Genomic DNA, 16,064 nt, shown 5'->3' with positions numbered 1-16,064 from the left:
TAGTATGCCACATAAACTTTATAGAATTCTTGTCAATTTATAATAATAGAATGATAAGCTGCTATATACATGTATATTTAGTGCTGTCATGATTGTAACCCAAACTTTTCTAGCAAGAAAATATCATGGAAAAAACATTATTTTTTACACCAAATACCAACTTCACCTTTGTAATTCACATAAAAAATTTTCACATAAAATACATACTGGGTAACTATGTTACTAATCAGTAAGTTAAAAAAGAAATTTCTTAACAATCAACTTTACAGGAATTATCAGCATGAGTATCCAGCATGATATTTGCTAGTGGATTGTTGAACTGGACTTAAATTATATAATTAAATGAATTAATTAGATGTAGTCTCCTGTGGTTGATAAATATTAAATACCAACGATCAACATGAATTTTGCATTGATCTACTTCAAAACATATTTTCCATCTGTGTACTGGTTCATCAAACATCATGTTTCTTTCTGAAAAAAAAAACAATAATAATTTATTGTTTGAAATTCTTCTCTGTAAAATAACAGCATGCTTGTATTTGTGTACACTTATTTTTTTAATATGTAACCACTTACACACATATTAAATTGTACATCTATTCAAATTCAAGACATAATTTCCAACACTATGTAGGCTAGCTACATTAAGTCAGTCGAAAGGTTGCGCCGCTACGGTGCCTGATCAATTAGATTTTATTAATGATTAATACTAACGATAACTAACAATATGTATAAACTTATCGATATCACATGGGTTCAAACGCTTACAACTTCCTACACAATCAAAATAAAACATTCTGTATATCAGAATTAAGGTAAAATGTAATTATGCAGCATAATTAAGGCTACAACATTTGAAAGCAACATTTTTGCTATTGCCGGCATGTATGGTATTTCCATTGTTTTCATTATAATCAAAGACTTTTCGATAAATTTTGGGAAATATCTTTCTGTAAATAATGTGTTGTTTTACCTTGGAGTTGATTGTGCCTGTGGCCGAAGTTTGCGCCTTCGTCCTTTTTGTGGTGTTTCCTCTGGTTTCCGTTTTCCTTTCTTCCACAGCCTGAGCGCCAGTTCTCCTGGATCTGTAACCACACATTCCCCAATACGGTTGATATGTGAATCTTGACCTAGATCGAATTTTATCTCTCCTTTGTCTGTTTTAGTAAGACTACCACATAGCAGAAAATTTGGCATTTGTTTCGAATGGTCCCCAGCGGTCAAGTAATAGTCTATGAGACACTGGACATTCTTGGACATTTTTTCGATTGTACTTATTGGGGGCATCCAAAGCTGTGGATTTATGTAATCTTCTAATGACTTTGCATTAACTGGCAATATTGACATTTGACGTATTTCATCAAAACTGAAGTCGTCCGCATTTAGCTTCTGTGATATTTTCCTTTCAACCAACTGAAAATGTTGCCACTTTTAATTGCTGGTTCATCTCCACACTTATTGTTTTGTTTAGAAATGCTTTGAACTCATCAAAGATAATATATTCTGAATCATTTTGGTCAAAAACTATTCTAAGTTCCCTCAGTGATGGAATATGAAAAGTCATTTTGGTTGTCAATCTGAAAGAGTAAAGAAAACAATCTTTTAAAATCATATAACTTCTATTAGATTTAATTTCAATAATTTCATATTACATGTTCGGTGCTTGTTACATGTCAAATTTAAAATCTAACAAAGGTGAACATACAATTATTTTACTAACAAATTTCAAGCTTACCTGTTTTATACATATCCAAAAAATCAAAATTAATGTTGTATTGGCTATTAATATTTGTCACAACTGCTAATTACACTGGTCGATAACTCTCTGAAACATGTTGCAGCAGATTCACATTTGGCCAGATATAACACCTGGGATCATTTATTATCGCCAAGCAGGCTGTTGTCAGCCTGACAGGGGAGTGTGCTTTATGACCACAGAACAGTTAACACTAATTAGTTCTGCTGATAAGCCCATGGCTAAAATCTAGCCGTCGTGGGAGTAACTTGGTAGGGGTGTGTTAATCTGTTGAGTAATGTCAATAAAGGTGTGAAAACTCGTGTCTCAGTGTTTATTACATGTATTCCCTATCAGAGTTCAGTGCGCTAATTTCGATAAGATAAGTGCAAGCGGCATCATTATCAAATTAAAGTTATTCAAAACGATTAAAACATTCTTACTTTCATATGATTGCAATTTGTCTATATACTGCGCACAGTAAGTATAAAACAAGTTTTTCTGACACATTATCATTCTAGTATTTAGGCATTTAATCCTTCAGTACGTGTACAAGAAATTAATTAAATAATCCAGATGATTTATTTACATGCTAACACAGTGTAATTGTTAAAAGAGATTCACTTTCATTTTTGCCCGGTATCAGAAAGTTCTCGGGAAAAATGGTGTATGCAAATAGTTGTGTTTATGAAATTCTTAAACATATATCGTAATAAATGTTTAAAAGATTATTTTTAGTGAGTGATGTTGCAATTTTATTGGATTATCGGATAAATGAGCACATTAGAAAAGGGGTATGTATACTGTTTTCGATACGATTCAGTTTATATGCATGTATTGGCGAATGACAACACAGCATGGCAATAAACAGGACCTATATTATAGGATATACTAAACCTGTTTTTATAGCCCCCTGCAATAAATGAGCTCAAAACTTATAACGCTATCCGTTTATAACGCGGTCGCATGGCTTGAACCCCGTCATCCACGTTATATTGGAGTTGCAGTGTAGACACAAACAAACAGTATTTGAACAATTAATATTTTCCTCTGTATGTTAGTGCTGACTACTACGTACCATAATGTTGATGAAGTTGGCCTCGCCCTGTCGCTCATTCTCCCCAAGGTCAAATACCATGAAGTCAGGGTCCTGCTCATCTGCTGGCAGGTTGGTAAATGTCTCTGACACAACAACAAACACACTCCAGTGATATAACAACCTCTCAACACATAGTCATGGCTCAATAATAACAACAGCACAGCAAGCTAATAGGACTAAAATAGCTTATTCCCTTATTCCCTAGTAAAATCTTCAAAATTTATTTTCACATTAGAATTATTGTCATAATAAACTGTGACCATGCTTTCTCTAGGCTTGAGTTCAGGTGATAATATTGTTGATTCAAGAATGGCACTTGCTAGTTATAGCTCCAACCAGCCGACATAGAAAACACAGATGTAAATACTTTTTTACTTATCAAAACATAAAAATAGCATTTACTTTCAAAACTTCTTTACGATGTTATTTACAAATTCAAAATATTTTATAAAATCTATTGAACACGTCTTTATAATAAAAAGTAAATGTTCAATTGCATAGAGCTGTATTTCAATACAACTATTACATAGCATGGTGATCTAAGATCATTAATTCTTATTTAGAAAAGCCTTACTCAATTATAATAATGTGTATGTATTTTTTAATGGTAATATCAACTTGAAAACAAAAACAAAGTTTGACTGTAAATACACAGTTGTGAAGCCATTTGAAAATAGCAGGGTCTCTTAAGGGTGTTTTAAGTCTAAGAATTTGTTGGTGAATACAGCCCAGGATTTACACATTAAAAATTACCTCCTGGGCAAGGCTGGGTGCCGCTCAAGTCAAGTTTGAATAAGTTTTGCAGATGACCACTATATAAGATGTAACATGCCAAATCCCAAAAATCTGGGCAATTGTGTTTCTTTTTTTTTATAGTTTATATGCATTTAAGGTAACAAGATACACCCAGAAGAATCGACTTATACTCCAGGAGCTTGATTTGAACAACTTTGGTAGAAGACCACCATAAATGCCAATAATACAATTAATGCCAATTATAAAACAATTTCAAAATTATGCTGATATATAAGTCTATATAAATCAATGGCCATTTTTAAATGCACGAATCAATCAAACTTTGTAGAGGACATTTATACGATGTTTTAATATTTCATTGTTTAGCCCTGGACCAGAACAATTTAAAATAGTCACCGTCAACTCCTGTGAAGTTTCATTAAAATCAGCCAAGCTGTTAATTAAATTGTTATTTGAAGCAAATTGTAACAAGAGCTCAGCGGTCGGAGACATATGCCCACCCAAGCAGGGCTTTGAACTAGTGACCCCATTTTCAATAGGGGTCATCCACTGTCCAAGGCTAATGCATATGTGAAGTATCAAGCCAATGGTTCAATTCGTTTATTATGAATTATTGATCGGAAATGAACTGGTCTACCAACAGACAGACTGACTGACCGACATCCAGTAAAACAATATACCCCCTTTTCTTTGAAGGCGGAGGGGGGGATAAAAAGCAGATTGACAAAACGATTAGTGACAATGGCTTTACAACAGATGCCAGATAGCAACCCACCACAACAGAGCACAATCAGCACTTCATTCAGGAGAGCTAACATATAGATTAATGGTGTAAAAAATTCACATAAATAAATTGTCCCTGGCCCATAAATATACAAGATTTATTAAAGTAAGATGTGCAACATGTAGCTTCTCTTCAAAATAGGCAGAAGCAGCCATTAAGAAGAGCTAATAAGCTAAATGTTGAGGTCTTACAAGTACACAGCATGTTCCATGTGCTAGATAGTTACCTTCCCTGCCGAGCATGCCTGGTCTGACGATGGCACTGGTAGGTCTCTCAGAGCCGCTTGATGTGCCCTGCTGTGTGACTATGATTCTCCGCCCACCCCGCACGCCAGGGTACCTGGACACACATAACTCACAATAACCTCAACAAGCATATTACATTAGAAAATTGTCAGCTGTATGTATTGAGGCTATTTTGTTTTATATTTTGTCAATTTTCCGTGTAAGCCTTTGTTTTCAGGTCTTCCAACAGAAAACATTGTGATTACAGCTTAAATCTACTATTGTTCCAAAATTGCCATGAAAGAGCTTTTTAAAATTTTAAGAAGTTGGTTTGGAGCTCTTCTTCCTGACTGGACTAGCGACAGCAGTTATATCAAAAGACTTGAAAATCAGCTTATCTTACCTGGTACTAAATACTCAATTTTCATTGGCTAATCTAGTTCATGTGCAAATTAAGCATTCTTCCATATTAAGTCAGAAGCTTTTCCTATTACATGTACATCAGTAATACTAAATACCATAATTAGGGCCTTGCAGTTTTAAAAGATATTTTATATACAACAGTTGAAATCATTTATTTGAGTAGCCCATTTCAGGCATTGGTCACATCCAAATATTCAATTATCAGGAGTATTTATGTACACACAGCCATTGATATTCTAAAAGTTTTAAGTTATTGCTTGCAGCTCATGCATGCAGTGATCTTTAAAGGCAGCTTTTCGTGTCAATGATTGTCTATGTTTCTGATATATTGTGTTTTGCTTGTAGCTGAATTATGAACATGTGCTTCTATATAACATTGACTGTCCAGTATTACATGGTTGACAGGAGAGACCCACCTGGTCCTTGTAGGGTTGAGTCTGACCCCTGGCATTGGGTCACTGCCTCCCTCTGCACCCTCGGGCTCAAGTAGAGATACACCTCTCCTTACTGGGAACCTGTACAAACACACTACAGGTAAACAACTTGGCACAATAAATCAGCAACACTGTCAATATCCTTATGTTTAAATTAATTGCTTAATTTCTTAAAATACTTAAATATTTCTTTATCAACAAATGCCGAATCTCAAATATCAAAGCTGTGATTTGAACGAATCTGGTAGAGTACCACAAAAGGGTTAAATGCCAAATACCTAACCCCTGGACCTTCCAGTTTCAAACATTTTTTTATCACTACATGTATATACATATATAAATAAACAAGTAACCCTCATGGCCAGGCAAATTTTAGACCCAGGTGCAATTTGCACAAACTTGGTAGAGGACCAACATGCAATATATTATGACCAATACAAAACTCCTTGGCATTGAAGTTTTGAGATTTTAAGTTCACACTATATAAATAAGGTAAGCAAGTAACCCCTAGTGTGGAGTCTTTTTTTTTACCCAAAGGCATGATTTGAACAAATTTGGCAGAGGACCTGTCTACAATGTTATATGCGAAATTCCAAACCCCCTACCCTTGCGATTTCAGAGAAGATTGTGGAAGGTATTTAATACAACAGTAGCCATTCTTAAATGATTATATTTAAATTATGTTAATTACGCAAAATCCTGCAATTGATTTCCATTCTTACAAACTTGATAATGTTTTAATATTATATAATAAACATTAGGCCATTTTGAGTAACAATTTAGACAAAATGTTTTTCCTTGTGTTGAAAAGGGGCCATTAACCTCTTGTGTTTTTGTAACCAAATTCAATCAAGACTTGTACTTAATGATATAGAGCGTGGACCAATATTATTAAAATTTATCACGTCAACAGACCAACAGACGTTTTCTACCCCACCCCCAGCCTCCCAAAGCTTGAAGGCAGGCAGTACTACCACTAGTATTACCTGGTCCCCCTATATGGGGCTGCAGGGCTGGGATCCGCCTCCTCCTCCACAATACCCATGGGCTCCTGTGTTCTGCTCAGGGGGACCTGCAAGGACCTCCCCCTCAAGGACAACAGGGGGTTAGGGTTCATGGTCGGCATGTTGAGGTCAGTCTCATCCTCTTCCTCTTCCTCTAGCTGCAAACCATGCATCAGAGAAAAATCAAACGACTTTGTATAAATATTAATACATTTAGGCATGTTCACAAACAACTTATGATTTGGATTACCAATGCATTTTATGATTTATATTTAAAACAATACTTTGATCTTAAAGTATCATGTTTCACCAAATGACTAATTCATACATACACTGATTCGTCCATACCCAGATAAAAACATACATTGATTAACACATACACTGATTGTCACAACACAGATTAACACATACATTGATTAACTCAAAGACTGATTGACATCCACTGATTGACACATAGAGTGATTGACACATCCACTGATTGACATATAGAGTGACTGATACATCAACTGATTGACACATCCACTAATTAAAACATCCACTGATTTACACATAGAGTGATTGACACATCCACTGTTTAAGTCATCCACTGATTGACACATCCACTGATTAACACATAGACTGATTGACACATACACTGTTTGAAACATCCACTGTTTCACAAATAGTGATTGACACATCCACTGATTGACACATCCACCGATTGACACATACACTGATTAACACAAAAACTGATTGACACATCCACAGATTGAGTCATCCACTGATTGACACATCCACTGATTGAAGCATAGAGTGTCTGACACATCCACTGATTAAGTCATCCACTGTTTGACACATACACATAACAGAGTGATTGACAATAAGACTGATTGACAATAAGACTGATTGACACATCCACTGATTGCCACATCCACTGATTGCCACATCCAATGATTGACACATCCACTGATTGACACATCCACTGATTGAGGCATGCACTGATTGACACATAGAGTAATTGCCATTAAGACTGATTGACACATCGACTGATTGACACATTGAGTGATTGGCATTAAGACTGATTGACACACCCACTTATTGACACATCCACTGATTGACACATCCATTGATTGACACATTCACTGATTGACACATAGACTGATTGCCACATCCACTGATAGACACATAGAGTGATTGACATTAAGACTGAATGACACATGGAATGAATGACACATCTACTGATTGACACATCCACTGATTGACACATCAACTGATTGACACATCCACTGATAGACATTAAGAGTGATTGACACTAAGACTGATTGACACATCCACTAATTGACACATTCATTAATTGACACATCCACTGATTGACACATAGACTGATTGACACATGAACTGATACACATTGAGTGATTGACACTAAGACTGATTGACGCATCTACTGATTGACACATCCACTGTTTGACTCATCCACTGATTGACACATACATTGATTGACACATCCACTGATTCAAACATACATCCATCGATTTACACCTAGGCTGATGAACACACAGACTAATCCACACTTATTGATGATGATTCACACATGCACTGATTTTCACATCCACTGATTCAAACATACATACATGGCTTCACTCATACAACCAACTCAAATACAAATATAGCATTTAATAATGTGCCCTCTTGTGTGATTGTCCACAGCAATAGTTATTAAGTCTGCTTTGCATCATCACAAAATATTGCTCCGCTAAAAATTCAAAACTTGTTTAATAGTATATTCAATCTTTGTACAAAACACTGATTCGGAGCAATATCATTTTATGTGTGAGATAAAAAGTGTGCAATTTCAAGTTTGATTGTCTTTGTATTGTTGCAGAATTGTATACAGAAATACTACAGAATTCAGGGTAAGTAGCTTCTCAGATCCTTGATACAAGGACTTTGTAGAGACTGTATGTAGTTCTTACTTCCTGATTGCGGACCTGCATGTTGAACATGGTTGAGAAGAGTTGCTGCAGAGGCGTGGCACTGCCCGGGCGTCCCAGGGGCCCAGGGGATTGGTGGAAACTCATCATCTGCTGGTTAATATAGACATACACAGCCACTGCGTATATTGTTTGGGAACTCATAGTTTTTACTTGATTAGTTAACTGTACATGATTAAAGTTTATTTAAAAGAAGTCATGTGTCCAGTTACAAATAACATTACAGAAACTTATAGTCAACAGGAATTACAATATAAGTTCAAAACAAGGGACAAAATTGTCACAAAACCAGGTTTTCATTGTGAAAAAAAAAATCTGATAAAGGGAGAAAACTCAAACTGAACTTTTTAAATGACCAAAAAAAATTAACCCCCTTTGTAAGTTTTTTTTTTTTTTTTAAATCTATTTTTAGTCGTGGCGACTTTGACATTGGAGATATTGACGTGATTCTTTCGTGGGACACACCGTCCCATGATGGTGAACAAATGTGCCAAATGATTTTAAAATCTCACAATGAATGACATAGTTATGGCCAGGACAAGCTCATTTATGGCCATTTTTGACCTTTGAACTCAAAGTTTGACCTTGACATTGGAGATATCGACGTAATTATTTCGCGCGACACACCGTCCAATGATGGTGAACAAATGTGCCAAATGATTTTAAAATCTGACGATGAACGACATAGTTATGGCTCGGACAAGCTCATTTATGGCCATTTTTGACCTTTGAACTCAAAGTGTGACCTTGACCTTGGAGATATCGACGTAATTATTTCGCGCGACACACCGTCCAATGATGGTGAACAAATGTGCCAAATGATTTTAAAATCTGACAATGAACGACATAGTTATGGCCCGGACAAGCTTATTCCGCCAGCCCGCCAGCCAGCCAGCCCGCCAGCCAGCCCGCCCGCATTCGCCAATCTAATAACCAGTTTTTTCCTTCGGAAAACCTGGTTAATTCCTTCGGAAAACCTGGTTAATTAGTAAGAAACCATACAGCCATTATATCTTATCTACAAATATAAACAAACCATGTTTAAGTTAGTCTCTACACGACTGTACCTGTGCCTTGCTGTGTTCCTGCTGGTCAATCAACACTGTACCTATGCCTTGCTGTGTTCCTGCTGGTCTATACAACACTGTACCTGTGCCTTGCTGTGTTCCTGCTGGTCTATACAACACTGTACCTGTGCCTTGCTGTGTTCCTACTGGTCTATTCAACACTGTACATGTGCCTTGCTGTGTTCCTGCTGGTCTCTACAACACTGTACCTGTGCCTTGCTGTGTTTCTACTGGTCTATACAACACTGTACCTGTGCCTTGCTGTGTTCCTGCTGGTCTCTACAACACTGTACCTGTGCCTTGCTGTGTTCCTGCTGGTCTCTACAACACTGTACCTGTGCCTTGCTGTGTTCCTACTGGTCTATACAACACTGTGCCTGTGCCTTGCTGTGTTCCTACTGGTCTCTACAACACTGTACCTGTGCCTTGCTGTGTTCCTGCTGGTCTATTCAACACTGTTCCTGTGCCTTGCTGTGTTCCTACTGGTCTATACAACACTGTACCTGTGCCTTGCTGTGTTCCTGCTGGTCTATACGACACTGTACCTGTGTCTTGCTGTGTTCCTGCTGGTCTCTACAACACTATACCTGTGCCTTGCTGTGTTCCTACTGGTCTATTCAACACCGTACATGTGCCTTGCTGTGTTCCTGCTGGTCTCTACAACACTGTACCTGTGCCTTGCTGTGTTCCTACTGGTCTATACAACACTGTACCTGTGCCTTGCTGTGTTCCTGCTGGTCTATACAACACCGTACCTGTGCCTTGCTGTGTTCCTACTGGTCTCTACAACACTGTACCTGTGCCTTGCTGTGTTCCTGCTGGTCTCTACGACACTGTTCCTGCGCCTTGCTGTGTTCCTGCTGGTCTATACGACACTGTACCTGTGCCTTGCTGTGTTCCTACTGGTCTATACAACAGTGTACCTGTGCCTTGCTGTGTTCCTACTGGTCTATACAACACTGTACCTGTGCCTTGCTGTGTTCCTGCTGGTCTATACAACACTGTACCTGTGCCTTGCTGTGTTCCTACTGGTCTATACAACACTGTACCTGCGCCTTGCTGTGTTCCTACTGGTCTTTACAACACTGTACCTGTGCCTTGCTGGGTTCCTACTGGTCTATACAACACTGTACCTGCGCCTTGCTGTGTTTCTACTGGTCTATACAACACTGTACCTGTGCCTTGCTGTGTTCCTACTGGTCTATACAACACTGTTCCTGTGCCTTGATGTGTTCCTACTGGCCTATACAACACTGTACCTGTGCCTTGCTGTGTTCCTACTGGTCTTTACAACACTGTACCTGCGCCTTGCTGTGTTCCTGCTGGTCTCTACAACACTGTACCTGTGCCTTGCTGTGTTCCTGCTGGTCTATACAACACTGTACCTGTGCCTTGCTGTGTTCCTGCTGGCCTATACAACACTGTACCTGTGCCTTGCTGTGTTCCTGCTGGTCTATTCAACACTGTACATGTGCCTTGCTGTGTTCCTGCTGGTCTCTACAACACTGTACCTGTGCCTTGCTGTGTTTCTACTGGTCTATACAACACTGTACCTGTGCCTTGCTGTGTTCCTGCTGGTCTATACAACACTGTACCTGTGCCTTGCTGTGTTCCTACTGGTCTCTACAACACTGTACCTGTGCCTTGCTGTGTTCCTGCTGGTCTCTACGACACTGTTCCTGCGCCTTGCTGTGTTCCTGCTGGTCTATACGACACTGTACCTGTGCCTTGCTGTGTTCCTACTGGTCTATACTACACTGTACCTGTGCCTTGCTGTGTTCCTGCTGGTCTATACAACACTGTACCTGTGCCTTGCTGTGTTCCTACTGGTCTATACAACACTGTACCCGCGCCTTGCTGTGTTCCTGCTGGTCTATACAACACTGTACCCATGCCTTGCTGGGTTCCTACTGGTCTATACAACACTGTACCTGCGCCTTGCTGTGTTCCTGCTGGTCTATACAACACTGTACCTGTGCCTTTCTGTGTTCCTACTGGTCTATACAACACTGTACCTGTGCCTTGCTGTGTTCCTACTGGCCTATACAACACTGTACCTGTGCCTTGCTGTGTTCCTACTGGTCTATACAACACTGTACCTGCGCCTTGCTGTGTTCCTACTGGTCTCTACAACACTGTACCTGTGCCTTGCTGTGTTCCTGCTGGTCTATACAACACTGTACCTGCGCCTTGCTGTGTTCCTGCTGGCCTATACAACACTGTACCTGTGCCTTGCTGTGTTCCTGCTGGTCTATACAACACTGTACCTGTGCCTTGCTGTGTTCCTGCTGGTCTCTACAACACTGTACCTGTGCCTTGCTGTGTTCCTACTGGTCTATACAACACTGTACCTGCGCCTTGCTGTGTTCCTGCTGGTCTCTACAACACTGTGCCTATGCCTGGCTGTGTTCCTGCTGGTCTCTACAACACTGTACTTGTGCCTTGCTGTGTTCCTGCTGGTCTATACAACACTGTACCTGTGCCTTGCTGTGTTCCTGCTGGTCTATACAACACTGTACCTGCACCTTGCTGTGTTTCTGCAGGTCTATATATGACTGTACCTGTGCCTTGCTGTGTTCCTACTGGTCTATACAACACTGTATCTGTGCCTTGCTGTGTTCCTGCAGGTCTATACATGACTGTACCTGTGCCTTGCTGTGTTCCTGCTGGTCTATAGGACACTGTACCTGTGCCTTGCTGTGTTCCTGCTGGTCTATACATGACTGTACCTGTGCCTTGCTGTGTTCCTGCTGGTCTAATCTATACAACACTGTACCTGTGCCTTGCTGTGTTCTTGCTGGTCTATACAACACTGTACCTGTGCCTTGCTGTGTTCCTGCTGGTGCAGTTGCCGGGCCAGCTCTGCATCCTGCTCCTCCTGTTCAGCCTGCAGCTCCTGCTGTATCCTTCGTGCCAGCACCTCATCAGCACTCACATCATTGTCCTGCACAAACAGACAACTCAGTGACTTAACAAACATAATCAAAATGCTGAAGGCACTGAAGATGTTCACTGTTGTTTAAACACAGGACACTGTAGTATGGCACTTTGTTGCAAACCAAACTTTGGTCTTCAAACCAACAGTGCATTAGCTTTTGGGTCGACACCACAGTCTCCTGAAGTATTACATAATACATTTATATTATGAAATGAAATGCATAATAATCATTGTTGTAAAAATTCTATATCATCTTAATCACCAGCAAGGATTGAAAACAGTAAACTTCATTTCAACCTATTAAAAACTGTTGCGTTTTGCTTACATCACATAACTCAAAGATTTGACTGGTTCTAAGAATAGTACTTAGAGTTTGTTACATCACCGTAACAATTTGATAGCAATTTGTCTCAATTGATTGGTAATCAACTATTCTATTTTATCGTTAAGTTGGAAGTTTCAGTTTCATTTTCAACCAAAGTTAAACATATCTATTTTTTAATGGAAACCATGACTGCCAGTTTCGGAAATGATACCAGACCTCAAAACATTTTATCCAAAAATATCCAAGGTTCAACATTTTTCACATGGCTTGGTTTACACTATTAAAAAGATTGTACAAGTTACATGTACATGTAAATATGAATGATTCCAGAATAAATAAGAAAATGTACCTGTGGTCAAAATCAAGAAATGTTTAAAATAGCTATTTTAGAATAAAGTCATGTCTGATAGATGTAAACATGTCTGATTTAGTTGATATACCTATTAACAATATTAAATATATTGTAAATGATTTAGAATCTAGGATTTTTGAAAAAGAAATTGTCAAATGGAGAAGTGCAGTCAATAGTAATACTGGAACTAGAGGTGTTGGTCATATTAAATTGAGACTGTATAGATTATTTAAAACAGAATTCGGAACAGAAGCTTATGTTAAAGACAACATACCATTTTTGTATAGAAGTGCATTAGCTAAGTTTCGATGCAGTGTGGCACCGCTTAGATTAGAAACTGGTCGATATGGAAATATTGAATTGGGTAATCGAACATGTTTCCATTGTAAAAACATAGTGAAGGATGAGATACATGTACTTTTTCATTGTCCTTTATATGTGAATATCAGGAAAAGTCTAATGGACATTTTAATTGAAACTCCAAATTGTCACAACATGTCAGATACTGAGAAACTTAAATACATATTTACAGATGAGAGGGTGCTTTATATATCAGCCAAATCCTGGTTTAGAATTCCCAAAGAAAGAAGGAATATTTTATATTCAAAATGAATTGTATATATTTAAGTTTTATGCTGTACATTTGTAAAATAGTTTATAGACTAGTCTAGGTTTAAAAAAAAATAAAAAAAATAACAAATGGTATTTCAATGTATGAACAATATTGACAAGTGTAAATAAAACCACATAATAGAAGAAAGTTTTAACAATGTGGAATTCATTTGTTAGTCAATAATTGTTAATGTATATATGTATGTAATTATATAGTCTCTTATAAATCAAATTATGATTGGTCGCATACATGTAACTGTGCTTTTATATGTATTTTACTTGTATATGTATTGCGAATGAGACTCTAATAAAACATTGAATAAGAATAAGTGAACCCCTGTTAATGGTTATGGTTTTATTATTAATTTATTCTAAGAGTTTTATATTCTTACTGGTCGTGGAGATTTTTTCTCCTGTTTATTTTTGTCCTGTGTCTTCGCCTTATTCACACCAGCAACCTTTGGTCTCGCTGTAGTGGAAGTGGATTTACCTGCAGTTGTTTTGGATGGCTGCTTTGGCTTTACTGCTGTTGGTTGTTTTGACATGTTGACAACTATGGAAGAAGAATTAAAGCGGCCTTTTCACATATGTTGGCATGTATTGAATTTCATCATTGATAAATATATTGATAAATATAAACATTGGATCTAAAAAACTCTAGTAAAAAAACAAGAATAAACTTAAAGAAAGAAAGTAACCCTCAACTGGGCTTGAACCACTGACCCCTGGAGTGAAAGTCTATCACTTAGACCACTCGACCATCGGTGAGCAATCCTTGTAGAATCACAAAATATAACGTCAACAACAGAACTTTCCAAATTATTCAATCGTTACGCATTGCAACGCTTTACAATTTTCAGGTTTTCAATTGTCAAAAGATGCAGTAAAGCAGGCGTTTTCTTCGTTGAGACCCGCCAAATTTCGGCCTTTTTCCCCTAGACAAATTTTTCCCTCTTACAGAGATTTTCCCCAAAACAATGATATCTAAAAAAACAAAAACCGTTAACATGTATATATATATATATATATATATATATATATATATATATATATATATATATATATATATATATATATATATATATATAAAGTTAACCTGATCCAGTGTAGAAAATAGAACAATATTGCATAATTAAAGTAGCCTTTTCACGTTTTGGTAAATTAACAAAATTAAAGAAAAAAAATTCAGATTCGCAAATTTTGGTTGTAGTTCTGATATTTTTGAGGAAACAGTAATAATGAACATTTACAATGCTAAAAAATATCCATTTTTATATGCATCTTTTGACGATTTAAAACCTAATAATTATTAAGCGTTGCAACGCGAAGCGATTGAATAATTTGGAGAGTTTTGTTGTTGTCGTTATATTTTGTGATACTATGAGGATTGCTTATGTAAAGTATAAATTACATCGATCATTGTGTGAGGACCGATGGTCGAGTGGTCTAAGCGATAGACTTTTACTCCATTTACTCAAAGGGTCAGTGGTTTGAGCCCAGTTGAGGGTTACTTTGTTTTTCTTTCTTTAATTTTACTTGTTTGTTGTTTTACTGGAGCTTTTTAGATCCAATGTTATTTCTCAATAAAAAGCATTTAATGACAAACTTCAAAACATGCCGAAATCTGTGAAAAGGCCCCTTTAAACTATCTGTTGCTTTGAATTTGTTTTAAAAAACAGTAACATATGTTAAATTGATTATTTAAGACTTTCCCTATTTTCCCCAAAATCCGGCGTTTCGCGCGATTTTTTCCCTCAAAAAAGGCCAGGCCCTTTCCCCAAAATCAGATAAAAAACCCTGTAAAGGCAAACAGCAGTTGCTAATGAAGCTAGATGTTGCCATTATCGCTAATTCTGGATCTGGATCTGGATAGGTACGTTGCAGGACCTTTCAGTGTAGGCGCAACGGGGGAGAGGGTGGTTAGTCCCACTGTAGGACAGTTGACCTGAACGTGTCAACTGTGTCTGCGCGAACAACACTTTCATCAAGATTGTTCCATTCAATTAGTGTCTTAGGGAAAAATGAGTTTCTATAAAGTTGAGTTTTGCACTGGATTGGTGTGAAACACTTAAGAGTTTTTAACTGAATATTGTTCAATGATATTGTTTGCTTTGAAGTCTTTGAAATGTTTAGGGGTAATTCTACGCTTGGATTGCCGGACTGGGGTTAGGAAATCTTGGCTAGGCATTGCTGGCACCAGCCCCTCAACCACCTTGAAGAAGAAGATCAGTCTGTTTGCCTTCCTTCTTTCCTGGAGAGGTGGGATCTTCATACTCTTCAGCATGTCTGTCACACAGCCTGGTGTTTTGGTGTAGTAGTCGCCAGTTATGAACCTCGC

General features: G+C 37.8%; 1 protein-coding gene and 1 long non-coding RNA gene across 5 annotated transcripts in view; both read right to left on the bottom strand.

Moving 5' to 3' along the window:
- Positions 1-16,064, bottom strand: part of LOC127844106 (E3 ubiquitin-protein ligase Praja-2-like) — a 32,016-nt gene that overhangs the window by 12,055 nt on the left and 3,897 nt on the right. For 2 of the 4 annotated variants that reach the window (XR_008032564.1, XM_052374115.1), the window contains exons 2-8: positions 14,119-14,279; positions 12,318-12,443; positions 8,415-8,525; positions 6,445-6,620; positions 5,441-5,539; positions 4,604-4,716; positions 2,817-2,920 (exon numbers count right to left, since the gene is read on the bottom strand). Coding sequence is in view for 3 of the 4 variants with exons in the window: in XM_052374115.1 (XP_052230075.1) it covers positions 2,817-2,920; positions 4,604-4,716; positions 5,441-5,539; positions 6,445-6,620; positions 8,415-8,525; positions 12,318-12,443; positions 14,119-14,271 (882 nt within the window). In the remaining variant the exon portion in view is untranslated. The remainder of the gene's footprint in view (positions 1-2,816; positions 2,921-4,603; positions 4,717-5,440; positions 5,540-6,444; positions 6,621-8,414; positions 8,526-12,317; positions 12,444-14,118; positions 14,280-16,064) is intronic. The other 2 variants (XM_052374116.1, XM_052374117.1) reach the window with 2 other exon arrangements.
- Positions 8,738-9,490, bottom strand: LOC127844110 (uncharacterized). The gene is made up of 2 exons (XR_008032566.1): positions 9,159-9,490; positions 8,738-8,996 (listed from the first exon to the last, which is right to left on the bottom strand). It is a non-coding gene; the product is annotated as an uncharacterized LOC127844110 (long non-coding RNA).

This window comes from Dreissena polymorpha, chromosome 9, assembly GCF_020536995.1.
Source record: "Dreissena polymorpha isolate Duluth1 chromosome 9, UMN_Dpol_1.0, whole genome shotgun sequence".
NCBI lineage: Eukaryota > Metazoa > Mollusca > Bivalvia > Myida > Dreissenidae > Dreissena > Dreissena polymorpha.
Note: the sequence above shows the minus strand (reverse complement) of the source record. Positions and strands in the feature narration are given on the sequence as shown.